This window comes from Balaenoptera musculus, chromosome 10 (genome assembly GCF_009873245.2).
Source record: "Balaenoptera musculus isolate JJ_BM4_2016_0621 chromosome 10, mBalMus1.pri.v3, whole genome shotgun sequence".
In the NCBI taxonomy this organism is placed as follows: Eukaryota; Metazoa; Chordata; class Mammalia; order Artiodactyla; family Balaenopteridae; genus Balaenoptera; species Balaenoptera musculus.
The window spans coordinates 57,563,897-57,590,579 of NC_045794.1; the positions used below are offsets into that span (position 1 = coordinate 57,563,897).

The 26,683-nt window shown below is 36.7% G+C and overlaps 1 protein-coding gene across 1 annotated transcript in view; it reads right to left on the reverse strand.

The window, feature by feature from the left end:
- The window catches only part of PTPRR (protein tyrosine phosphatase receptor type R), a 380,848-nt gene that overhangs the window by 227,627 nt on the left and 126,538 nt on the right, over positions 1–26,683 (reverse strand). Inside the window, exon 10 of the mRNA XM_036867331.1 lies at positions 8,336–8,634. Within this exon, the coding sequence (XP_036723226.1) occupies positions 8,336–8,634 (299 nt within the window). The remainder of the gene's footprint in view (positions 1–8,335; positions 8,635–26,683) is intronic.

The following is a 26,683-nucleotide window of genomic DNA, read 5'->3' on the forward strand; positions in this document are numbered from 1 at the left end:
TTTGCTTAGGGAGACAACCTTCTAGAGACTTTTAGCTCCTATGTTTTCTTAAAACGAGAGAAAGGAACAAATTGTATCTACCATCTGAGTTACAGGGATCATCTTGAGAAAACTAAGTCATATGCTGAATGGTGCCAATCCCATCATGCACTGGCAAGGCCAGATGCCCAGAAAGCCCAGTTTAACTATCCATTGGTAGTTAGACTTTAAATATAGCATTGTACAGTAAAAAAAAAAACAAAAAACTAAGAATGATTTATAGGTATTTATGATTAGGGAGGAACAGAGAAAGAAGAAAGGAAAGAAAGAAAGAGGTACAAAGTCATTCACAGAGGGTGCAAGAGAACAGTTCTTAACAATTAGAAAACCAAAGGTAATTTTTAGACAAGTAAATATTTGCTCCAAAGAAAAGATATCCTCTTTGTTTATCTGCAGACTCCATTTGTTTATACGTTATTGTGAAAAGTTTGGACTAAAAGAAGAGTTTTTAAGCTCTAACATAATGAGACACAGCACTTTCCATCTTCTTCAATGAAAAGTCCTGAAATGGAATATGCTCTTAACAGAACATCCTTTTTTTTTGTCCTGCTAACTTCTTTGACTGCTTTAAATATTTCCCTTGCTTGAGATTTAAGGTCTATAGAACACGCATAATTTGGCAAGTGCAAAAAAATAGATCCCATATTACAATTATATAGAGAGTTCATAAAGAAAGTAGTTTCCCTTAAGATAAGCTCTCTAAATTCTCTCAATATTAAGTAGGTAGTTGCAATGAAAAAAAATATTCTATTTGATATATTCAACATTTATTTCTCCTTCTCAGAATTAGTTGCCTTAACTTACTGAATGTGTTGGGAATATGTCAATACATAAAACTGTAAAATCTATTACACAATGGAATTTTTAGCAGCTCATAAAAGTGATGCTATATAAAGATAGTTAATGACATGGAGAAGTGTCCATAATATAAACTAAGTAAAAAAAAACTATAAAACCTTATGCATGGGCTTCCGTGGTGGCGCAGTGGTTGAGAATCCGCCTGTCAATGCAGGGGACACGGGTTCGAGCCCTGGTCTGGGAAGATCCCACATGCCGTGGAGCAGCTGGGCCCGTGAGCCACAATTACTGAGACTGTGCGTCCGGAGCCTGTGCTCCGCAACAAGAGAGGCCGCGATAGTGAGAGGCCCGCGCACCGCGATGAAGAGTGGCCCCCGCTTGCCACAACTAGAGAGAGCCCTCGCATAGAAACGAGGACCCAACACAGCCAAGAATAAATAAATAAATAAATAAATAAATAAATAAATAAATAAATAAATAAATAAATAAATAAAAAGAAGAGAACAGCACTCTGTAGATATAAGTAAAGATTAAAAAAAAAAAAAAACCTTATGCATGCAGATTGCATATTTTTATAAAAAATGGTCTTCATCCACATATATATAAATGACCATATAGATACATATATCAAGATGACATTGTTATCTAACAGTTAAGGATTATTTTTACTTCCTCCTTTTCCTTTGCTATATTTCTAAATATTCTGAAACTCTATGAAAATGTATTCCTTTTGTAGTTAAAATAAAAACATTACTAAATATCCAATGTCCAATTAGTATGATCATTAAACCAGTTCTCTTAAGACGTCAATAATCCTAATGTTGAGTCTAATTATGCAAAACAAACAGATGTACTGCGTGGTCCAGTGTTGAAACTTCACATAGACATTGCCTAAGCTTGACCTCTAGCATTTCCAGAATGTGTTCCAGCATCCTCCTTGCTGCTCTAGTAGCTAGAAATGTAGAAAAGCAACAGATGGTGACAGTTGTGACTGTCAGGATGCCAAGCTCAAGAATGGAATTTCCACTTCAAGATGATTTTGCAGGGGTACAATAATATCTGGAGAATCTAAGCACAAAGTTTTCCAAAATGCAAACGTTTGGGATTTAAAAAGAAAGGTGATTATGTAAGAAGCTCTTATAGTTTAACATTAAGCCTTTAGGTTAAGAAAAGAGTAGAAAGTTAACCAGATACCTGAAGTAGATCACAGAATTTCTTCTTCTAGACTTTCTTAAAGTGAAATCTAATTTGACATTATAATTCATTTTTTATAATGATCTGTAGGATGGCCATTATAGGTCTTTCACCTTTTAACCTCTGGCTCCAACATGAACACCTAGCTATTGATGACTGTATTTTCAGAGCATGAGAATTTACATTATCATTAGCTTAAATAGAATATAATTCATAAAGTTAAATTTTCTATTGGGAAAATTTATAATACTTTCCCAAAGCAAACCAAAAAATTAACTTACATTAAAAATTACATTAAAAATTAACATGTGTGAGTTTTGAAGTCACACAAATCTGAATTTGAATTCTGCCTCTAGCACTTTTTTTTTTGGATCCCCGACTCTATTAATTTTTTTTTTTAACATCTTTATTGGAGTATAATTGCTGTACAATGGTGTGTTAGTTGCTGCTGTATAACAAAGTGAATCAGCTATACGTAGACATATATCCCCATGTCCCCTCCCTCTTGCGTCTCCCTCCCACCCTCCCTATCCCACCCCTCTAGGTCGTTGCAAAGCACTGAGCTGATCTGCCTCTAGCACTTTTTATTAAGCGATTAACCTGGAGAAAGTTATTGATTTGGGGCCTTGATTTTTTTTGTCTGTAAATTGTCATCTAATCATGAGGGTTTTTTTTTAATGCTCAAAGGTTCTTTGTTGACACAGTTTCTTCCACCTTTATAATATATGATGCAATTTCAGTAGCCATATGGTTTCAGCACACAGCTACCTCTCCTGCAGTTTATATGAGGTCCTTAAATCCTCATGTTCCCTGAACTTTATAGGTAGAAGTGCATAACAAGCAATGGCATAATACAAAGATTCTCCAATTTTGCTTTGAAGACTGTGACACCTAAACTCCAAGATAGCCCCCAGTGATCCCTGCCTCCTGGTATTCATGCCCTCTGCAGTCCCCTCCCCATGAGTGTGGGTGAGACCCAGCAACTCATTTCTAATGAATAGTACAGTGGAAATGATGGTGTGTGACTTGAAGACGAGGTCATACATGGCACTGTGGTGTCTCTCTCTCCTCACATATTCTGGGGGAAGCCATGTCTGAGCAGTCCTGTGGAAAGGTCCACATGTTGAGGAACTGAAGCCTCCTGCCAATAGCCATGTGAGTAAGCTTGGAAGTGAATCCTTCAGCTTAGTCAAGTCTTCAAAGACTTAGCCCTGCCTGACAGCTTGACTGCAGTAAGCCCTGAGGCAGAACTACACAACTAATCTGCTCCCAGATTCCTGACCTTCAGAAACTATGTGAAATAATAAATAGTCCTTGTTTTGAGCTGCTAGATGTTGAGGTAATACGTTATGCAACAGTAAACAACAAATACACAGACCAAATCCAAAATGATAAAGGTGGTAGGGTCTACAGAAAAAAATGCCATTTTCAAGGAAGACAAGAAAGAAGTTTCTAAAATATAACTACATTTATTTGAAAATCAAGGAAAAGAACTACACATTTGATTGTTTTACTACCATGTAAAAGTACTACCATATAAAAACATGGCAGAGATTTTTCTCTCAGGCTTTTGTATTCATTCCTTCCAGGAACTTGGGTCTAGTGTCCCAGGACTGTATTGGAAGGCATCAGAGTCACATCCTACATTGCAGTAGACTTGTGTCTTATATCCATGTAGTATTTTGGCCTTGGTATTTACTATATGTCCCCGAATACCCTTGACACATAATAATTCATAATTTTCCCAAAGCCTGCATTTGCTTCCCATGTTCTGTGAGTTTGCCCACCACGAGCAACTCACTTAGCCTATGTACTAATGTAGCTTTTCTGGTCCCCACCACATAAGCAGTCACTATCAAGAAGTATACAGGCTACAGTGGTTTTCACAAATTTGAAACATTCTTGGGATAAAATATCCTGGGTCCAACAGATTGCCCTAAATCACAGTCCTCATAGGCAAATAGTCTGGGTGTTAGGACACAGCCCAGGTACCTTAATTTTCTCCTGTGTCAGAGTGAATCTGCTGCCTTTTTGGGCCACTGTCAGAGAGTTTAGAGTATGACTTTAGTCACCCATGTTTTTGTACAAGAATCATATTCTTGAGGCCAAGTTGTAAGCTGTCGTATCCTCATTATTTCTTGAAGGGGCTATCATGTCTTAGTAAAAACTGCAGTCTAGATCTCTGCTTTAGCATACATTTAGCTGCTATCTGGTGTCTATTCTGCCTTTGGTCGTTAATAGTGTTCCAATTTTTATTCAGGTAACCTCCCCTCTCATAAACAGATTATGGGTTTTTAGGGATGCTCTCGGCGTGAGGCATATGGTTTAGGTTTGAGATAATTTGCCTTATTTTATCAACTGGCCACAAACTGTTCAGGGATGAAGTAAGTAATTAACTTAAATTGGTCTATAGGGATGCTCAGGATATTACTGACAGTTGTGAAAGACTCATTCTTTCCCACTGAATATGAACCTCCAAAGATAAAACTCCAGGAGTTTCAGGAAACCATGATAAGATGAAAAAGACAGAATCAGTCTGAGAATAAAGTCACTCCATGGAAAGCAGAGATGGGAGATTGATCCTGGCCAATTATTTGAGCCCTCGATCAAACTATACCTAAAGCTAGATATACTACAGAAGTGTTGTTATTTGAACCATGAAATGTTCTTTAGTTTTGATTGGGTTCTTGTCACTTGCTACAAAATATTCTTAACCATTAAGCCTTCCCTGACATGGAAGAATTCCAGGGGTAGTTATACTGCTTAAACTCACCTTTTGGGACATTCACTATACTAATACAAAATTATGATTAAACTAAGTTGTCTATTAAGAAACAATTATTTATCCACATCACATAACACACTAAATGCTACAAAATTTATTTACTCTAGCAAAGAAATAAGAAGGCAAGACTTTCAAAGCCCTTCAAATCACATCTAGGAATTATCTGTTTACCTGCAAGATGAAACTCAAAAACTTGGTCAACAGCAGAACCAAGTTGAGGAGAGGCATAAACCAGAGCTCAGGATGTAACTGAAACACAGAGTTATCCAGAGCTTTTGGCTTTAATGGTCTTTGAAATCAACCACTTGAAAAAAATCTTTGCAAAGAATGTTCTGTGTCACAAAACAAGAGAATGTCTGTCTGGGAGACGGTCTGGGCAAGTGGTGAGCAAGACAAGAAGCTTCAGGATTCTAGGAATCTCACAGCGACCATCTCAGGCTCTTGGAGACTCCCCATCATCTTCTCATGTGCTCACAGAAGTCTTCCCACTGCCCCCAAAACTGCCACTATATCTTCTCTTTTCTCCTCCTTCTCCTTCTCCCTCCCTTCCCTCCTTCCCTCCCTCCATCCCTCTGTTCCTTCCTCTCCTGTCCCCTTCCCTCCCCTTCCCTTCCCTTTCCCCCTTCCCTTCCTTCCCCTCCCGTCCTTCTCCTCCCCTTTCCTTCCTCCTCCTCCTCCTCTTCTTCCTCCTTTCCTCCTATTCCTTCCCTTTATTTTCCTTCCTTCAAGGAAAGGAGTAATCCATAATCTCCCCATCCTTTATATTCCAAAGCCTTCCTATTCCCCAGTTCTCTCATACTTTGCCCAAGCTAAAATGTTCTTCACCCAGCAACCTATGCTGAACTTGCTGAACTGTAAAAGCCTGCATCTGCTTCCACTCTACCATTTTCCCTCACACCCCGGGGTTCCCTCCTTCCTAAAGTGGTAGTCTTGTGGCCTGATGTATATTGATGTAATTCTCAGCACACATTTGGTTAAAGCCATTTTTTTTTCTCCTACCACAGCCTTGACCTTGAGGACATTCATATTCCCTGTATATTGCATTTGCACAAAAATCTTAATAACAGTTTCTTAATTGAACCTCTGGAACATAATTAGAATGCTTTGGGATAAACATTCTAATTGTACTGTCCTCTCCTTGGAATAAATAAACTGCATATTTTCCTGAATATAAAAGAAAGAAGATAAAGGAAAAAATTCATTTGTGGACAAATGTTCTTATGAAATGCTTTGTGCCAGAAATTGGGAATCAGGAAAGGAGGAGGGATACATGCATCTTTCATGTTCCTGTTAAATTTTTAATTTTAAAACTCATGGTTTTGATGATGTCAGAAACAAGTGAGAGAGAAAGAAACAAGTGATCTCTCCTCTAAGCTAGGAAGATTTAAAAGTTATGTACTTGTATATTTTGGAAGCTGGGAGTGGCTTTTCACTCTGGCTAAAAAAAAATCGCAATAATTTCCCCAATTCAGGAAATGAATACTCATTAATACTGCTCATTTTGGTATAAATTAAGCCACAAAATAATTCTTTGGTACCACAAGAATTCTTTTGGTACCATATATTACACACACACACACGTATGCAAACACATATCAATTACTCCACCAAAATCATTTAGCAGCTGAAATATCTCCTTTTCATCATGTACGTTCCATTCCTAAATCTCTTTTCTGTAAAGCATGAACCTTCAAATCCGCTGATACTTGGTTAAATGTTGACCCTCTGCTTTTTTGAGTAAGCTGAAAATCATTGATTTATTTAAAAATAACTCCACTTCCCTGGTTTTCCTACTAAGTCACGGTGTGCATAAGTAATGTAAGTGGATTACAGGAAACATTAGCACTAGCAATGGTTGTTGCAAGCCACCAGCACCATGGCACCGTTAGAGACTAGATCAAGAGAGGTTAGGGAAGGCGAATGCCGCAAAATCGCCCATTGCCTTCATGTCACCATCACCCAAAAGAAAAAGCACAGCTTCTTCATGAATCTCCAAACCACAAATGAGCTAAAAGTGAAATGACCTGCCAGAGTTCCTCACTGATGCCTTTTATTCTCCGTAATATTAAATTAACTAGACAGTACATGACATTATAAGATAGAACAAACCTCTTGATCCATAATTCACAGCAACTTTAAGAGTTGATGACTATGGGTGGATGATGGTCACTAGAGGAAATATCTCTCCTGAGCCTGAGCATTAGCACAGGCATATCCAGATACAGCGACACCATTAACATCATTTATCTTCACTCAATAGACAGAGTGCATGGCTTTCACCTTCAGAACATCTGTTACTCATGTAAATGCAGAAAAGTTGTTCAAGTATTTCAGGAGGCCAAATGACCCACATATTTTCTCTTAACAAGAGCTCATCTTATGTTCTCTATTTATGATTTTTATTGGCTTACCAACATTTCTCCCTAGACATTTCCCAAGCAAAACTAGAGACTCCATTTCACTTGTAGATACCCCAAATGATGGGTATTTCTAGATACCCCGAATGATGGCCAGATCATAATAAATATTGAATGGATGCTAGTTGAAAACATCAATGAATGGATCTTTGATTCTCAATACTAAGTGTCCTATATATAGTAGATTAAAAAAATAAAGAAAAGGAAAAAAGCTCATTAATTTTAATTACATTAGGTTTATAGAGATGTTGCCAAAATGCAAACATGGTTTCATTGAATCATCTTGCCTTAAAAGTCAACATATTTGGTCATGGTTGGGAGCAGAAGTGCAATTAACAACCATTTAGCTACTGACTTGTGTTTTAATGTGGATCCTCCTATTGTAATTTTAAACTTGAGAGGGACTATAGTCCAAACAGTGTGTCAACCTTAGCATGTGTTTAAAGATACTTCCACAAATTGGGAACCTCTGGCCTGGTTACATACCCTAAGAATACAAAAATGGACCCATTACATCGCCTTGATTAATAAAAGGTGATGCTTGTCCAGTGATATTAGGAATATTTTCCATCAATTACTTCCAAACCGTCTTATCTACTCCAGTTGTAGAAAACTCTCCTCCCTGTACATCACTCTCTCCCTTTCAGGGTCTCTTCATTTCTTGCAATTTGAGTCAAGTGACCAGAAGATCTTTAATAAGTACTATTTATTTACATAAACTGAGACTCAGGCCTATCTGCTTAGAACAGATTATCACAGAAGTCAGGAGGCTCCGTACAGGATATGATCCAACGTAACTGTAAGGACTTCTTGAAGCAATTTTTTGTTCAAATTATTAAACACCTACTATGCACGTTGCATTGTGCTGTGTAGAGAAGATACAGACAAGGTTTCTTATTTTATGGGCTTACGTTCAAGAGGAAGCCAACAGATAATAATCAAGTAACCAAAAAGAAATACCAGAGAATAAGAAGTGCTACGGTAAATAGTCATTGAGATCCAATGATAACTATTCACCATTAGGTTTTGTTTTCTTGCTTGTTTCAAAGTATCAACCACAGAGGAAACCATCGCATGAGCATTAGTTAAATGCAGTACTTACCACCACAATCACATTTGCTGCTGGGATTGAAAGGTTTTCCACTTCAAGGTCTTGACCAGCCATGGCCAGCAGGTTGAGAGATGGGTCATACGCAGGTCTAGGAAATGCTGAATTAACAATTTGGTGGCGTTTGCTTATTTGAGCTTTAGAAGAGGAATGGTAGCTATGTTTCTGTATCTTTTGTGGAGCTATATCCAGGCTCTTCTCAATGTCTTGTGAATGGTGATAAATGAAGGCTGGCTTCCCACTCTTCTTCTGATGAATTGCCAAAAAGTGATCATTATTTCTTGAAAGGCACCCTGAAAGGGGGAAGAAACAGAAACAAAAATCAAAGACCTTATTCAGTAAGTTGAATAGAATATCTGATAAAGAGAATTACCCGTTCTTAGGAAGCTTTAAGGATTGTGAAGGATTTAGATCAGTTCATCTCCATTTTTGTCCCTGCTCCATTATCTCCGACAAAGAGAACACACTTGGTGGTATGGAGGCATCTCAGAGACTTTGGGTGGACAGAAGTGGGTATAGTTTGAAAAAGTGCTATTTAAAAGATATTCTAATGCCTCTTTTAGTTAGAAATTTCCTCCTTTATCTAAGCTCATGGTCGTAATACCCCGTTGAGCATCTCTTCTTAGATGTGCTAACTGTCCCTCAAATGACAACCATTTATATCATATTCAAGCTTTCTTCCCTTTAATCAATAGCATTTCACACAATTCTTATTTTATACTTCTTTTATCCTACTTATAGTCAACTACGTGGAATTTTTAAGATACTTATAGACTATTATAAGCTGACTAAGGCAGGAATCTGAGTATACGCATTGTAGTAGCAACTTCCAGTTGTGTAATGATATCCATTCTCTCCTTCTTACTTAGTAATATGGCCATCTAGATAAAGTAGTACATGCTCCTTTATTTCTTCTGTTAGGTAAATATCCACTGACTTGAATAACTTTTTCCTATTTGTCATTGGCCACAGGAGGAAACAGATAACATACACATGTGAGTCAAAAGAATATCACTAGGTCAAACACCAATTAGAAAAGTAAACTTAAGACCTTCTATATAAGATAATAAGCAGATTGAACAGATCACAACATAGTAATGCCACCCACACTGTCCTAGCGACCCAAGGCACCACAGATTTTTCCCTGGGTATGCCTATGGCAACAATAGCTGTACAAGTGCTGTCCTTAGAAGATTACTTCCCTCCTTTTATAAGAATTCTGGGGTGCCTAGAATTCTTACTGAATATTTAGAGTAGAGGAATTGCTAGTTTTTACAGCTTTTCCCGTCCATCAAGCCTCTGTGACCAGCATATATTTCTAGCACCTGCAGCAATCCTGTCTTACCAGTATGCTGTCAAATTTCACTTAGAGATAGGAAGACAGGTTATTTTTTCAGTCAGCTCAAGTGCTTTCACCATGATGTAATAGTTTGGAAATCATTGGGTCCCAGGGACTTTAGGCTTTTACAGCATTCAAATCACAAATACATTTCACGTGAATTCTGAGAGAGTCATATTGGGTTGGCCAAAAAGTTCATTCGGGTTTTTCCTTAAGGTGTTACAGAAAACCCGAACGAAAATTTTGGCCAACCCAAGAGAAACTAGTCCTCATGTCTTCAATCCTGAGCATGCTGAATTGACTGTAACTTTTTTTTTTAAAAGAAATCAAGCTACCATAATTTGCCAAAGATGATGATTGGACAGTGTGACCTTGAAATGACTGTAAACTTTGTTTCTCTGAATGAAATAAGAGTTCCTCAGATTTGGAAATGACATTGTCATTAGGAACATATGTAAATGAATATGGTCCTTCACTGTTAATATTCTTGCAGTGTTTTATTAACGGAGAATGGCGCTATAATATTTTAGATGTATATTAACTTTCTGACCACAAATGTTTGTTTAGTATTTTACTAAAAGTAATTCACTCAATGATACTGTAACACATGTCCTACAGCATTTCCATACTACAGGTGAAGTTTCCTCCCTCCCCTATTAAAGGACTGAGTCTGACATTGTGAAGAGCAACAATGACATGGTCACCTTGGGGTTAAGAAATAGAACACACATATTATTTTTATCCTAGTTGACTTTTTAAATACTCCTCATTTAAAGATGGTCCCTTGTTTCAGGAAAGGCATACTGCATACTTGAATGAATTTGGGTTTTTCACCTGAGGGATTGGCTCTTCTACCAAAAAGAGGAATCTATAACATTCAGTAGCATGGCAACTATATCTAACATGATAGTGCTATCGAAATAGTCATGCTAATAAAAATTAACATCAAAAAAAGCTTGCAAGATTCGGGAAGCAAAAAAAAAAAAAAAAAAAAAAAAAAAACCCCATAGCGGGGGATGGCGAAGAATTTCACTAAGAAAGAGAAGCGGCTCAGAAGATCAGAGAATGCAGATTTATGAGGAGGGGAAAAGTGAATGAAGAACTGAGAAAATTACACAGTTATCTTCAATCTTTCTTTTTATATGATATCAATCACAGAAAACCTTTTCAGAGCAATAGAATAGGTGAGTCCAACTAACAAATGTCTCTTGTGCTAAAACTGGCCTACAGGGAAAGGTAAAAAAATCTAATTTTAAGTGCAGTTGAAACACAACTAAAATTTTCCAGCCCTATCCAGTTGTATATGTGAAAGGACTTAGTCCTGCTTTGTCCTTGAGTAATGAGAACCAAGATGGCAGCACAATATTAGGAACCCCACCATAGCCATTAGGTAAGAAAAAGTTTTTCAAAGTGTTGTGCTTAGATCCTTACATCAGAATTACCTGGGATATTAAGATGCAGATTCCCAGATCTTAGCTTAGAACTACCATAGCAGATCTCTGGATATGTAGCCTACAAATCTGGATTTCTAATTGAAATTTTCTCACATTCCAACCCTGAAGTTGAGGACCACCAAGCTAGTATCTGGAATAAGTTTTATTTTTTCTGTCTTCAAACGTTACCCATCTATCATCACCTCCTTCACTTTGACATTATAAATATACTCAAGTAAACATTTTGGAAATGTTAAGATTGAGATGTCTATTTAATATCAAAGTGGAGGTATTGAATTAGAAATTTAATAAATGTTTAGTTCATGGTTGGAGAGAGAGAGAGATTTGTGTCATCCAATACAGATAAAATTTAAAGTCAAGTGACTGGAGATTGATTGAGAAGAGAAGAGTATATAGGACAGAACTCCTGGTAGAATTACAATATTTCGTGTCAAGGAGCTGAATGAAATGGAGCCAGCAAAGATAAATGAGAAGGAATGGTAGTAAAGTAGGAGGAAAACCAAGAAAGAGTAGTTTGTAGAAGATTAAGCAAAAAAATGTTTTAGAACCTGCATGCATTATAGGGTCTTAGACAGAAGCAACTGAAAAATCAATCTTATAGTGATGTCTCTAGAAACTAGAATATAAATGGAATTTCCACGTGTTTCCATGCAAGCTAAGTCACACTGAAGACACACTCATAGACTTAAAAAATTACAAGGCACATGGTGACTATTGCCATGAGAGATGGTCAGAAGATGGAGAAGTAGGAAGATTCTTATCTAAGAAAGAATAAATAAAAGAGAAAAATAAAGGGGCCTTCAAAATAAGTTAATTAAAACATCCAAAGAGATAAAAGAGAAAAATAAGAATAAGGGATTTGAGGAAAAGAGAACAGGCATGTTTCAATCCAAGTGGAAATCATAGAAATGAAAAATATCATAATTGATGAAATGCAATATATGTGTTAGACAGTAGACTAGACACCACTGAATAGAGAATTGGTAAGTTGGAAAAGTTTCGGTAATAATTCGGAAAGCAGCACAGAGAAATTAAGAGAGGAAATAAGAAAAAGAAGGTAAGAGATTGTAGTGGACTGTTCAGATGGGACTCTAAGACCCATACCTACTGGCATTCATGCCCATTGAGAGTGAGCAAGATCTTGCTCTTGACTTACTTCTAACCAACAGGTGATGGGATGTCATTTAGCATTCCTGCTAAAAAAGATGTGACTTCTGTGTTGCTGGGAAACTCCAGCTGACTTTGATGAAGCAAGTTGCCATGTTGGAGAGGTCCATGTGAAGAAGGAGGCTTCTAGCCAAAATCCAGGGAAGAACTGAGGCTCTCAGTTGCAACAACGACTGAGGAACTGAATCCTGCCAGCTATCATGTAAATGAGCTTGGAAGCAAGTCTTTCCTCAGTTGAGCCTTCTCCTAGGAGCCTAGTGCAGGCCAACACTTTAACTGAAGTCTTACGAGACACCTTGAAGCAGAAGTCTCAGTTAAGCCATGGCCAGATTTCTGACTCACAGAAACTGAGAAATAATAAATATATATTGTTTTAATCTGATAAATTTTCAGGCAATTTGTCATGCAGCAACAGGACACTAATGCAGAAAGACTGAGTGATACTGAAGATAACATGGTAGGTTGTAAAATACCTTTAATAGCATTGAAGACATGAAGCATTAGAAAAATTGAACATTTTACACGATTTAAGGAGGGAAGTGATAATATAAAATTTATATTTCTCAAAAATTACTCTGGCTATACAAGAAAATGGATTGGGAGGAAGCAAGACTAAGTGCAAAGGTACCAGGTAAAATATTTTAGATGACAGGAGAATAGCCCAGACAAGGTGGCAGTAGAGGGACAAAGCAGAGACAAATTCCAGAAGTGTTAAGACATAGGAATTGACCAAAAAAAAAGGGGAATAAATTCAGTTATTGAGTTAATATTGTAGGAAGGAACCAGCAGTTGATATTTAAGGATAATTCTATTTCCAGTCGGCAACCCAGTGTATGGAGGTGCCCTTTACTGAGACAGAGAAATGTGATTCTGTGGTGCCTACAATATAAAGAAGCAGAAACATCTAGAAAGCAATTACGTTTATGTGGAACTCAAGAGAAAGTTCTGGACTAGAGTTAAATACTAAACATCATAAGCATAGTAATGGAAAACTGAGTCCCTGAGTGATGAGACTGCCTTTTGGAATGAGAAGAATTATGAGTCTGCAGCAAAGACCCAGAGGAGACCACATTTAAGGAGCAGCTAGAGGATGAAGAAGAAAAATTAGAGACTGTGGAAGTATGGAAGCCATGGGAAGAGTATACCAAGGATCTGTGATTGTCAGTGTCCAGTGTCACTGACAGTCTGAGAGTTCAAACAAGACAACCCTGAACACTTACATGGGATTTACGGATTTAAAGTTCATCAGTGGACAGCTGAGCCTGGATATTCAGAGGACCAGATTCAACATGGAAAAGGTTTGGGGACAGCATTCTAGAAGCACAATGCGAAGCACCCTCCCTGTTGAGTCCTTGAACAAAAGTAAAATAATTTTAAAGGGTTTAAAAGGGTATGAAAGATTCTGAGTCTGGGTAAGACGGAGCAAACACACTCTGCCTTGTTGCTTACATTAAATAGAGCTATCAAACCTGAACAAAATGCATAAAACAGCTATCTGAGAACTCTGGAAAGTAAACAGTAGCAGAGGGATTGGGGATGAAGAACAGAATTCAAAATTCCACAACATCAGCAGTAAGTTTACCATCTCCCCCTGCCCCCAGTATCCTCTAGCCAACCCATAGTGGACACCAAAGTGCAGACAAAGACAGCTCCAGGAGAAAATAAATACAAAACCATAATTTGTGGGATGCAGCTGAAGCAGTGCTTAGAGGAAAATTTATAGCATAAATGCTTATATTAGAATCTAAGCTTCCACTTTAAGAAACGAGAAAAAAGAAGAGCAAAATAAATGTAAAGTATGCACAGGAAAGAAATTAAAAAGTTAAAAGCAGAAATAATTACATTGAAAATAGGAAAACAATAGAGAAAATCAATGAGACAAAAGCTGATTCTTTGAAAAACATCAATAAATTGATAAAACTCTAGCAAGATTGACAAAGAAATACAGAAAACACAAATTACCAAAATCAGATGAAAGAAAATCACTAAATACCCAGTAGACATGAAAAGGATAATAGGAGAATACTATGTACAATCCTTTGCATATACCTTCAACAATTTAGATGAAATGACCAATTCCTCAAAACCCACAAATTAAAGAAACTCACCCAAGATGAAATACCTGACCTGAATTGTCCTAAAATTATAAAAGAAATTGAATTCCTACTTAAATTTTTTTTCTGAAAAAGAAATCTTCAGGATCAAATAGTTTCACTGGTAAATTTAAACATTTAAAGAAAAAATTAACTTCAATTCCAAACAACCTGTCCCAAAAAATAGAAGAGAAGGGCACACTCCCCAAATCATTTATGAGGCCAAAATTACTCTGATAACAAAACAAGAAAAAGTCAGTACTAAAAAAAAACAAACTATAGACCAATATCACTCATGAATACCGATGCAAAACTCCTCAAGAAAGTATTAGCAAATTGAATGCAGAAATATAAAGGATAATACACCATAACCAAGTAAGGCTTATCCTGGGAATGTAAGGCTGCTTCAATATTTGAAAACCAATCAATGTAATCCATCATATTGACAGTCTTAACAAAGGAAAACCACATCATACCAATTGATGTAGAAAAAGCATTTGACAAAATTCACATCAACTCATAGTAAAAAAGTTAAGCAAACTAGAAATAGAAGGGAACTTCTTCAACCTTGTAAAAGGCACCTGCACAAAACCCCACAGCTAACAGTAGGTTTAATGGTGAAAGACTGAATGCTTCCTTCCCTTAAGATAGAGGACAAGGCAAGTATGATACTCTTAACACTTCTATACAATGCTGTACTGAATGAAAGTCCGAGTTACTGCCATAAAACAAAGAAAAGAAGTAAAAGGCATACATATTGGAGAAGAAACAAAACTGCTCTATTTGCAGATAGCATGATTGTCTCTGTATAAAATCCTAAGGAACTCATCAAAATTTTTGTAGATCAGGTGAGTTTAGCAAGTTAATAGAATATAATGTCAACCTATGAAAATCAATGGCATGTTCTAAGCTAGCAATGTACAATTCAAAACTGAAATTTAAACAAATCTACAACAGTTGCAAAAAATAAAATATTTAGGTATAATTCTAACAAAACATGTACAGGATATATATACTGAAAACTACAAAATGCTGAGAAAGTAAAACAAGAAGACCTGAATAAATAGACAGACATACTGTGTTCATGAATTGGAAGACTCTACATAATGAGAATGTTAATCATCCCCAATTACAATAAAAATTCAAGCCGAATTATATATATAATATACATAATTATATACAATACATATTATATATAATTTTATATGTATATAATTATATATATATATATAAGAGAGAGATTGATTCTAAAATAGAATAGCTGAAACAATTTTTCAGATGAAGAATAAAGGTGGCAGAATAATACTGCCCAATTCTGACTTACTATAAAGCTAATAGTAAGTAATTAGTAATCAGTATAGTGTGGTATTAGCAAAGGAAGAGGTACATAAATCAATGGAACAAAATAGAGTTCAAAAATAGATCCAGAAAAAAAGTCATCATTTGATTTTTGACAAAGATGCAAAAACAATAAAAGACAGTCTTTTCAAAATGATATTGGAACTATAGGACAACTGTTCACAACAAAATGAATCTTTACACAAAATGAATCTTTGAGTTCATATAAAAATGAACTCAAAAAGGATCACAGATTTAAACATATAATGTATGACTATAAAACTTTTAGTAGAAAATATAGGAGAAAATTTGTATAACTAGGGTTAGGCAAAGAGTTCTTAGATACAACACCAAAATCACAATCCATAAGGGAAAAATTTGATAAATTGGACTGCAGCAAAATAAAGTTTTGCTCTGTGAAAGACACTGATAAGAGAATAAAACAGCAAGCTGCACAGTGGGAGACAATTTTGCAAATCACATATCCAACAAAGGACTAATAATGAGAAAAAATAAAGAACTCGAAAAACTCAACAGTAAGAAAACAAACCAATTTTTAAAAAATGGGCTAAAGATTTGAACAGACACATTATTAAAGATACATGAATGGCAAATAGGCACATGAATATCTGCCCAGTAAGGAAATGCATATTAACACTGTGACATGATACCACAACATACCTCTTAGAATTGCTAAAATGAAAAATACTAACAATACTCAGTAAACAAATTTTTGTAGCAGCTATATTCATAATTGCTCTCAAATGGAAACAACTTAATTGTCCTTCAATGGATGAATGAAAAACAAACTTATACATCTAGATAATGGAATATTGCTCATCAATTTTAAAAAATGAACTATTGATGCTCAAAACAACTTGGATGAATCCCAAAGGCATTAGGCTGAGTAAAGGAAGACAGTTGCAAAAAGTCTCATGATTCCATTTATAGAACATTCTTGAAAAGAAAAAAAACTAGTGATGGAGGACAGATGAATGGTTATTAGGGTTTATCGGTTGAGGAGCAGGGAGATTGCATTAAGGAGTTTTTTGGGGCGATTGAACTTTTCTGTATTGTGATTACATGAATCTATATATGTGCTAAAATTCATAGAACTATATACACCGAAAAAGTCTATAGATTATGCTATGTTATGTTTTGTAAGCTACTTCTTTCATTCAAAACTGTATCAAAACATCTTTTTTCATCACTAAGTATAAATCTATCTCATTAACAAATGATTGATAAATGTATAGAAAGTAGTTTCAGTGTCTGTGTGTAGGAGAAAGCTAGATTTAATTGGATTGAGGATCAAGTGGGAGATAAATGAGAAACAACACATATGACAACTTTTGCAACCAGCTTGGGTGTGATACGACAATCACAGTGTGTTATCAGGAAGGGAAGGAGGGTTGAGGGATTTTTTTTCAAGATAGAAGAGATCTGAGTACATTCAATGCTTAAAGGGAAGGAGCTAGTTGAGAAGAAGTGGTTGAAAATATAGGAGAAAGCAGATGGATAATCTGCAGACTGAGCTCCCCCAGAAGATTTAAGGAGGTGGGATCCAGAGCACAGGCAAGGGGATGAAGTTTGGATTGCAGGGAGGTATTTCTTCCATTTTAATATGGGGATAAGGGAGAGGCGGGAAGATGAAGGATGTTAATGGGTTTGATGGTGGAAGTTGAGCAAGTTTTCTTCTGATGGCTTCTATCTTCTCTGTGCAGAAGGGAATGAATCATAAGAGAGAGGACGAGGTAAGAAAGACTGGAGGTTCCAGGAGAACGGAGAAGGATTGAAACAGTTCTTGTAAAGAATGAGAGAGAAAGTTGATATAAGATGTATAGTAGGATTCCTCATCTTCACTGAGAGCTCAGTGACAATTTTCTCCACTTCTAAGGGACAGAGCGTCTCTCACAGAATGTTTAGTGAATAGCTTGTCAAAGATACTTATCTGCATTTAAAATAAAAGTAACGTTTATCATAGGAGGAACATTTACATGAGAATAACCAGTTTTGATGTTCATAAAATTCCACAATTGAAACTTCATTCTGGATATGACCTTGATAATCTCTAAAGAGATCTTCAACAAAGGAAAGAGAAATGTATAAAATTACAATGTTAAATTTGAATACATCATGATTCATTATTTCAAATTCAATGTTGGTAATTCCTAGATGCACAAGGTAGAATGGCCTTGCATACACCCTCTCAGAATAAATCCTTGTATTTCAGGTGTTTAAATCAGTGTTAGTGACTTGTGAAAGGAACAAAAGGACAAAACAGTGGTCACCAAAGAGACTTGAAAAAGTGAACAATCAAAAAAGGGCAACTTTGTTCTCTGATTATTTTGTAAAAGGACAATCATTGTTTTTCAAGGATTGCCAGCACTTTCTTCTCTAGAAAGGAGATATAAATGGATAACATCAAGGAAGTCCCTTGGGAATTTCTACACAAGAAATGACAAGGTTCTCATTTGATTTGTAAATGCCTCTCAGGAAAAGTTAAAAATACACAAGTACCAGTGGAAGTTTACTTAGAAAATGCCAATTAATAGTACTGAGAAAGGAAAGAAACATTTTAAAAAAAGCAATGGAATAAGAGATAAGGGACCTAGATTGTTGCTTCAGTACCCACCCCCTCTCATCTATGTGAACTTGAGCATGTGTCCTCAACCACTCTAAGCCTCAGTTTTCTCATCAGAAAGTGAAGGTGGTTCTTGTAGATCTACAACCAGATTAGAAACGTACTTCAGTAAAAGAGAGCCTCAATTCAGTTACATTCACGTGGTGCTGATTTTTTCCAAAGAGATTTAAGTTTTTCCATAAGTACAATATAGGACCCTTTCGGAACTTAAAGGAGCAGGGATTTCCAGAAGCACTATCCTTGGATGTAAGGAGGCTAATATTAAAACTACTCTTCCAGTTATTCTATAATTCTATTGGTAATGCTAACCCATGAGGTCACCACGGCACTAATCTCCAGTTAGAAGCACCCACAGTACCAACACTGAATCTTCCTGGTGAACATTATAGCCGTCCCAAGATGTGACAACTGAGGTCTGTTAGAATAACCTCCCAGGTATAACATGTGCTCACTCCTACTAATCTTAATAGCAAATTATATCAGTGTTTTGAAAGACTCCACTATGGCTCTGTCTGTATATAAAGCTAATTTTGTAAAATTCAGTTTGTGTGTCTTAGTTATGTTCTTACAACATACGTTATATGTATGTATGCATATATTTATATGTGTACACATTTGTCTTGTGTCCTGACACCAAACAACCAATTTGACAAAAAAAAAAGTACATCTTTAGGCCAGTAGTTCTATCATAAAAAGTAAAATAAAATGAAATGTGTTTCTAAAAGATAACAAATACGAATTTTAATTGAATTATATTTATGAAAATTGTAAACAATCATGGGCCCTCCAAAAAAGAGCTTGTTATTGAAAGAACACCTAGGGGAGGGTGGGAGGGAGGGAGATGCAAGAGGGAAGAGATATGGGAACATATTGTATGTGTATAACTGATTCACTTTGTTATAAAGCAGAAGCTAACACACCATTGTAAGGCAATTATACTTCAATAAAGATGTTTTAAAAAAAAAAAAAAGAAAGAAAGAACACCTCCCTCCAGAAATGTTTTTCCTAAAATCTAGTCTATGCACTGGTCTCTAGGATGCGAAAATATAATCCCGTGGGGAAGCTCTGCATCTTTTTCTGATACTATTTAAATGCTTCACATGTTTGGCCAGTGATGTATCTAGTATATCTAAAATAAAAATAAGAAACCAACACCAAAGTAACTAGTCTTATTTTTATAGAGCTGCCTCTATTCTTCTCCAAGTAGGAAAGGCCCTGAATCCTACAAGAATAAGCAATGATTTTAATTAAGGCATCTTGTAAACTCTTCCTGCATGTTCTTTGATATAAACACTCCTTCACATTTCCTCAAATATTCCATTAGAAAATGTGGCTCCTACGCCCACTTACAGCCCACTGTAACTACTGTGGGTGACCCTCAATTATTCCTATTTATCTCTTCCATCCAAAGTTGAGCTGCACAGTGGAGAACTCTATCTGGGGGTCACAGAATGGAAAAATCTGTGTCTGCCATGCGCTGGTGGCAAAATTACATGAAAGGGTTTCATGTTTCCTGGGTTTTGCCCAGCTTTAATAGCATTATATTTCATCTGATAAATGTATTACAGAGTGAAACATAATACAATTAGGACAGCACCTTTTGGGGCAGTGTGACTAGACGTAAGTCATAAAGAAGAAATGGGTTAAGACCACTGGCCTCGGACCCTGCTGAGTGAGACTTATGTTGGCTCAGACAGAAGCAGTCAGATGCGCCCCAGTTCCTGAAGAACTGAGTTGGAGGATGCCTGGAGGAGAGGTTGATAGGAGTGAATGCTACTATCTCTTAAACTTCACAGCCATTAAGAGAAGACCTTTGTCAAGATATGCCCTCTGGGGAAATGCAGAAGTGGGGAAAAATGATCATGTGGTTATAAAGCTGAGAAACACTAGCTTTTGCAGAAATCATAGGAATTGCGTTCCAAATGCACTTACTGAATGATGAAGCACCAAGTACATTTGTAAAATCTAATTTTTATGCCTCATTGTTATGTAAACAGTTAAAATATTACTATTTATAAATAGTTACAGGAATTATAAAATATTACCATCATTTTTATAGTAGAGTTCTCCAGATGACTTAAAAGCCTGACTCCATTGCAGGACGAAGAAAAAGAAATATCTATTTTAAGAATAATTCTCGTAGTAGATTAGGAATTATATTAAAATATAGCAAAATGAATATTAGAACATATAAAAAATTACAATATTATCATAGCAATGGTACTACAGAGACATAAAGGCCCGAATATTAGGGCAAGAGGAGGGTGAGGAAGGCGGTCCACAGTGGCCACTTGAAGAGATCCCTGACCTAGTATCCTTTGCCTGCATTTAGGGACTTGAGGGGCACTTGGTAGGCCTTTCAGGTGAACACGTCTACTGCATCCTGTCCTAGTCCCTTCATCCATCACTTGAAATTAATGCCACTGGTCTAAGGTACTGCTTTCTCATGGGTCTTTGGAAAAAATGAACATTGGCTAGGGAAAGACCATCCAATTAACAGCTATTTTTATCAGGAGTAGATCAGTGTGTCACATCTCTTCTAAAATACAGCTAGTTGAGGAGAGACCTCTCCTGCAATGGGAAGCAAGAACTACAGACTTTAATCGGGGTGGAGAGGAAGGAGAAAGTAGGAGGTTGAGGTTTAGCCTGAGCTCACGGCTCCAGAGGGTGAATGTCAAGACATCAAGGGTAGGGGTGGGCGGTTACCAGCAGTGGGGGCTGATTGCAGGCAGAAGTATGGGAGACTGGAGGCACCTCTGCTTCAGGCACAGGGCAGGACTGGCCTGGAGGCATGGGCTCTGCACCCGCTGAGAATTTATGGTCGACTCAGCAGAATTTAACACTAGCGAAGGCAGGATGCCTGATCCCCAGAATGCATGTGTGGAAACTCTGATTTCATGAAGCCTGTACCCTCCCCTGCCACACACACACCAAAGGTATGTGGGCAGGGCTCTCAAAGTGGCGTATGCAAACCATGCAATGTACAGGGCTTTCAAGGTGTCCGTGGACACGGAGAGGGTTCAGCATTAGAAGTGGGATATTTGGACTCCTGTTGGATGTTGTGAGTTCAGATAGTTTGTAGAGTGAGACAGCAGAAGGGATGATACTAGAAATCCTACCCAAACCCTAAGACTAAGAGATACTTTACAAGGAAGAGGGTTGCCCATGATTGCAGTGCCTCTGGCGGCTATAGGATTTTTTTCTCTTAGATTCTCCAGTTTGGAAAACAGCATTTATTTCCTCTGACACAAACTTGCTAATTATGAGCATTTTTTAATTTATAAGGCAAAGGTTCTACAAGGATTTTTTTAAATGGAGGCATGAAAATCAGATTTTCATGGCAGGCACTCTTCACAAAAGAAGGCTTTAGAGTGATTTTCTTTTTAGTGGGTTGATTTTTTCCTTTTCAAGTATGGAACCTGAAATATAGAACCAATGAAAGTTTTCACATGCTAATATGATAATTCTTACAACTACTAGCCATTGAATGTAGTCAGTGTTCCAGCCCCCATGCTGTGGGCCCTTAGGAATTAGCTCTTTAAATCCTTAAACCACCTTACGAGGTAGTTACTATGTTATTAGCCTTTTTTTCTGATAAGAAAAGGGACGCACAGAGAATTTAAATAGTAAACAGCAGAGATGGGATTCAAACCCAGGCAGTCAGAGTCTAGAACTTTTTTATTTTTACTATGCTACATGAGTTAGAGTGTATTTTTGCTGTTTCTGTAGTACAAGCATGTCATTTCAAACAAACTTTCCATCCTAAAGGGTGAGATGATTATCTTATATAAGGCACTTGGGATAGAGTGTAGCACATCATAGGGACTTAGGAAATAGTCCTTTGTATTTTCCTTCTTTTCTTATAAGGAAATCTATTTGTTTCTTCCCTATAAAATATAATGTTTATCTTGATAGGAGACCCTTTTATTATATTTTCATAGCTTCAGTTAATATCCAGATTTAGGAATTACAGAGAGATTTGGGGGAGAGGTGAACTGGGATGGGGGGAGGATGTCAAACTATTTTATTGAGGGGCTTGGTGGGGGTTATTGAGGAAGGGCTGGGAGAATGAGATCTGACGTCTTAGGCTTGGTCAGGCTCTCTCCAGCCTCTCAGTGGCCAAAAGCAATAGGTGGATGTTTTGGAGCTGCACAGTCCATCACAAACCTGCACATTTAGTAAGGCTCACACCAAAGGTAGAGGAAAACTATGCAGATAAGATCAAATTGAAGAAATGATCTGAATCCAGAATCTCTCTCAGGCATGCATGCTTCTCCAGCATTGGCTCAAACACAAAAAGAATGAGAAATTGCTCCAAGATACTAGTTGACCATTCAGCATCTGACCTCTCCCACCCCTAGTCAAATAATACCTAACACTTACATGGCACTTACTAAGACAGCACAGTTTATTTTACATTACATTATCCTGTTCAACACACAACAACCCTACAATTGTATAGTACCTGATCTCCATTTTAAAAAGAGGAAATTGAGACTTGGAAAGATTAAGTTAGCATAAGTTACAGAGATAGCAAGTGATCATGCCTGGATTTGAGCTGGACCACAATACACATGCTCTTAACTACTACCTTATTCTGCTAAAAGTCATCTAAAAATATGGCATTTTCTCCTTTATTTCAATTTTCTTTTTACTTCTCTGCTTACGCTATTTCATTTTCTTCCAGGGAGAATGAAAACACTGTCTGGAATCAACAAGACCAAGAAGGTGAACTACTTTAACTTAAAACCACACCTTTATATTGATGGACTGATGGCCTTTCAAACTAACTCATCATGAGGTTTGGCATACTTTGTATTCAGCATCTTTCCCAGGTAAGTGAAAGTAACCCCAGTGATGGGAGCTGACTCTGTGCAGTTATGGGCATTGCTTCATGTCCCCTCTAGTCTTCTTCTGGAACTGGATCATTACTGCAGTGAAATAGCTGTAGAGTCTTATTCTATACATATTGCTGTACAGGCCAGTAAATCACTGTGAGACACTCTTACTCTGTGCTCATTTATTGATCTTTTCCAAAGAATCAGTAGTTTAGGGCTGCCTTAAGCCAATCTGCACATTTAAGTCAGCAAATGTACATTGCTTCAGGTCTGAACTAAGACAAAAAATAATTCATGTCCCCAATGAACTTGGCATCTACTTCAGTGCAATTAGACATATTGATCTAGACATATTGCTTCACGTAAACAGTTAGTTTTGTTTTGTTGTTGGTCCATGTGGCTGCAATTTTAATGGATATCTTAATAAATTGAAGTCAAATGAGATTTGATTATGAAAAAAGTCTAGATAGCCATTATGAATAAAAGATTATTTAAATGGAAAGTGCTAATATTCATAATATAAATTTGCTAATTGTCATTCTGTGGCAAGTATCTCAATAATAGACACATACAGTTATATTATTTGGTTAATAAGCATCAGGAAATTTGATCTTAAAATAATATATTACCATTACATTTTTTCAGGCTATTAAAATCCCTTTTGTTGGGAAACATCAGTGCTACTCTAAGTGTGTCAGCATTTGTCTAAGTACTTTGAAGATGAAGAATGCACTCAAGGCCAAGTGGGATCTTTCAAAATCATCTTTTAAAGGGGAAAATGGCTTTCTCTACCTTTTGAATCAGGCTTTACAGACAGCTTTTAAGAGATTTAACAATAAACTTACCATGAAACATAACATCCATGTTATCATTAATACTAATGGCAATAAATGAGCCTTTGATGTGTGAGCCCATCATCTCATAAAAAATGACTTTTTATAATTCGTAAACCAGTCTCCATTCTTCAGGTATAAGCATGGCTCCCATAAAAATTGTTTATGGCTTTATAAAGATTTTGTCTATATATAAAGAGAGAGGAAAAATGTATAAAACGATCCAAATACTCAGAAATTTTCTGTGATGGTTTGGTTTCTGTTTGGGGGAATTAAAGGAGGGTTGGATTATTTTTGGTCTCCGAACCCACTGCCTCACACTCCCACCTGAGTTTGAATGTGTAAGTGGCTCATGTTTGTTATTACAAGGTAGCTGATAACCAATCAGTAATCAGAGTCAGGGGTTCTGGGTCCATTCCTTAGTGCAAAACTATCATGCTATGTACCTTACCTAATTCTTTGGTCTCTTTAAAATAAAGACATTCATCTCATTCCCATCCTGAAGTAGTACTAGAATATCATATAGGAATGTCTATCTATCTAGGAGGAGTTCAACAAACAACTCCACTACAATGAGCATCATGCCTGTAGAACATAAACTTACCTTAAACAGACTATGTTTAAATGAAAGCTTTTCTGCCCCATTTCCACTTCTTTGTAACCAATAAATGTAAATTGGATTGAAAGAGCAGTAGTAAAGTCAATTCTATTCTTTATGATCGTCAAAATGAGATACAATCTGTCAATATAAATTAATCATAATTTATTTTGTCTAATACATCCTGGATATGTTTATTCATTCATTCAACATTTATTGATGGTGTACTAGATAACAAGTTCTATGCTATTGGTATATAGAGATAAAAGTTACAATTCTGTTATTGTCCTCAAAATTTTTAAATATTCAGGTTAAGTGCATTAATAGAGAAATATACAGGGCCTAAAAGGAAAACCTAGGAAAGCTACTTGAATGAGGTGGGGTGTCACAGGAAGGGTTCTCAAAGTAGGCAATGACCAAGATTTGAAGTTGGAGAAAAAAGTTATCTAGAAAAAGAAGCAGAGTTGGGTATTTAAGATAAATAGAACAGTATGTGAAAAGGATGAGAGGCATAGCAAACCAAAAGAAATTTGCTCTTAGTATGATAATAGTGTGCAAAGCAGAACATGATGACAGGAAATAAAGATGGAGTTAGTAAAAGATTTTCCCATGCTAATAAGTTTGGGTTTATTCTAAGAGAAAAGGAAATAGCTGTATTAGAGAATCTTACAAAGAAAGAATATGATCGGGTATGCTTTTTCAAGTTTTACCTCTGACATCATTATGAAGGATGGATTTGATGGTAGGTTATTGTGAAATACTATATGAGAAATAAGGACCTAGCACAAGGCAGTGATGTAGACACGGAAAGTGGAGAAGAGTTGGTGAGTAGACTTGGTGACCTTTTGGACGAAAACAGCAAAGGTAGGGTACAAGTTGTGAACTTTCAAAGATGTGAACGTGCCCCTGTATGCCAGCTGTTGTATTGTACTACTGTACTTTTCAAGGTACTGTACTGTAAAATTTTAAATGTTTTCTTTATTTTTTGTGTTTGTTTTTTAATGTATTATTTGTGTGAAAAGTATTATAAACCTATTACAGGACAGTACTATAAACCTATTTCAGTACAGTACTTTATAGCCGATTGTGTTACCTGTGTTGGGTACCTGGGCTAACTTTGTGGAATTTTCGAACAAATTGGACTTACCAACATGCTCTCGGAATGCAACTCGTTCATATGTAGGGGACTTACTGTATACATATACCTATGCCTCAAATGCCAAAGAAGTAGACAGGTTTGTCCTAGTGCCTTAAACCCTGCTTGTAAATTAGCTGTATGAATCCTTTCATATAACTATAGCCATTCCCATATGTACAAAGCATTTTACTAAGAAGTAAAAGTATAGCCAACCAGCAAGGCATTTGGGCTGTACAGCATCTGGCAATCAGTTGGAAGGACTTTGCCACTGAGTTTATAAGTAGTTCAAGCTCACCCCCAGTTGCCCTTCAATTCCCAAAGTAGCAAAGTCTGTGTGAGATGGTATGTCCCCTGGGCATATGAGACTCCTGGGGAGCAACTTGAGTTTTGGATAAATGAGCTCTGCTGAAGTTCACGCTGGAAGTGGCTAAGCTGACAAGGTGACTTGCATGAGTGCCAAGAAGAAACTAAATGCAAAAAGAGGAGACCAGAAATATTACTATGTTGTTTTTATTTATTCAATGTATTTATTTAATCTTTAGGAGTTTTATGCCAGGCACTACTCCCCACCCCCAGTGCTAGGCTGGGCAGAATCTGCAGTAGAAACAGCAGTAAACAAAACAGACAAATACCTCTGCCTTCAAGTTACTTATATTTTAATGGGGAGAGGGGGAACCACATTAACAAAATATATAAGTAAAATATTTGGTATGATAGATGGTGAATGACCTCTGGTAAAAAAAAAGTAAAGCAGGAGCAGCACTATTTACAATAGCCAAGACATGGAAACAACCTAAATGCCCATCAACAGATGAATGGATAAAGAAGATGTGGTATATATACATATACAATGGAATATTACTCAGCCATAAAAAAGAATGATATAATGCCATTTGCAGC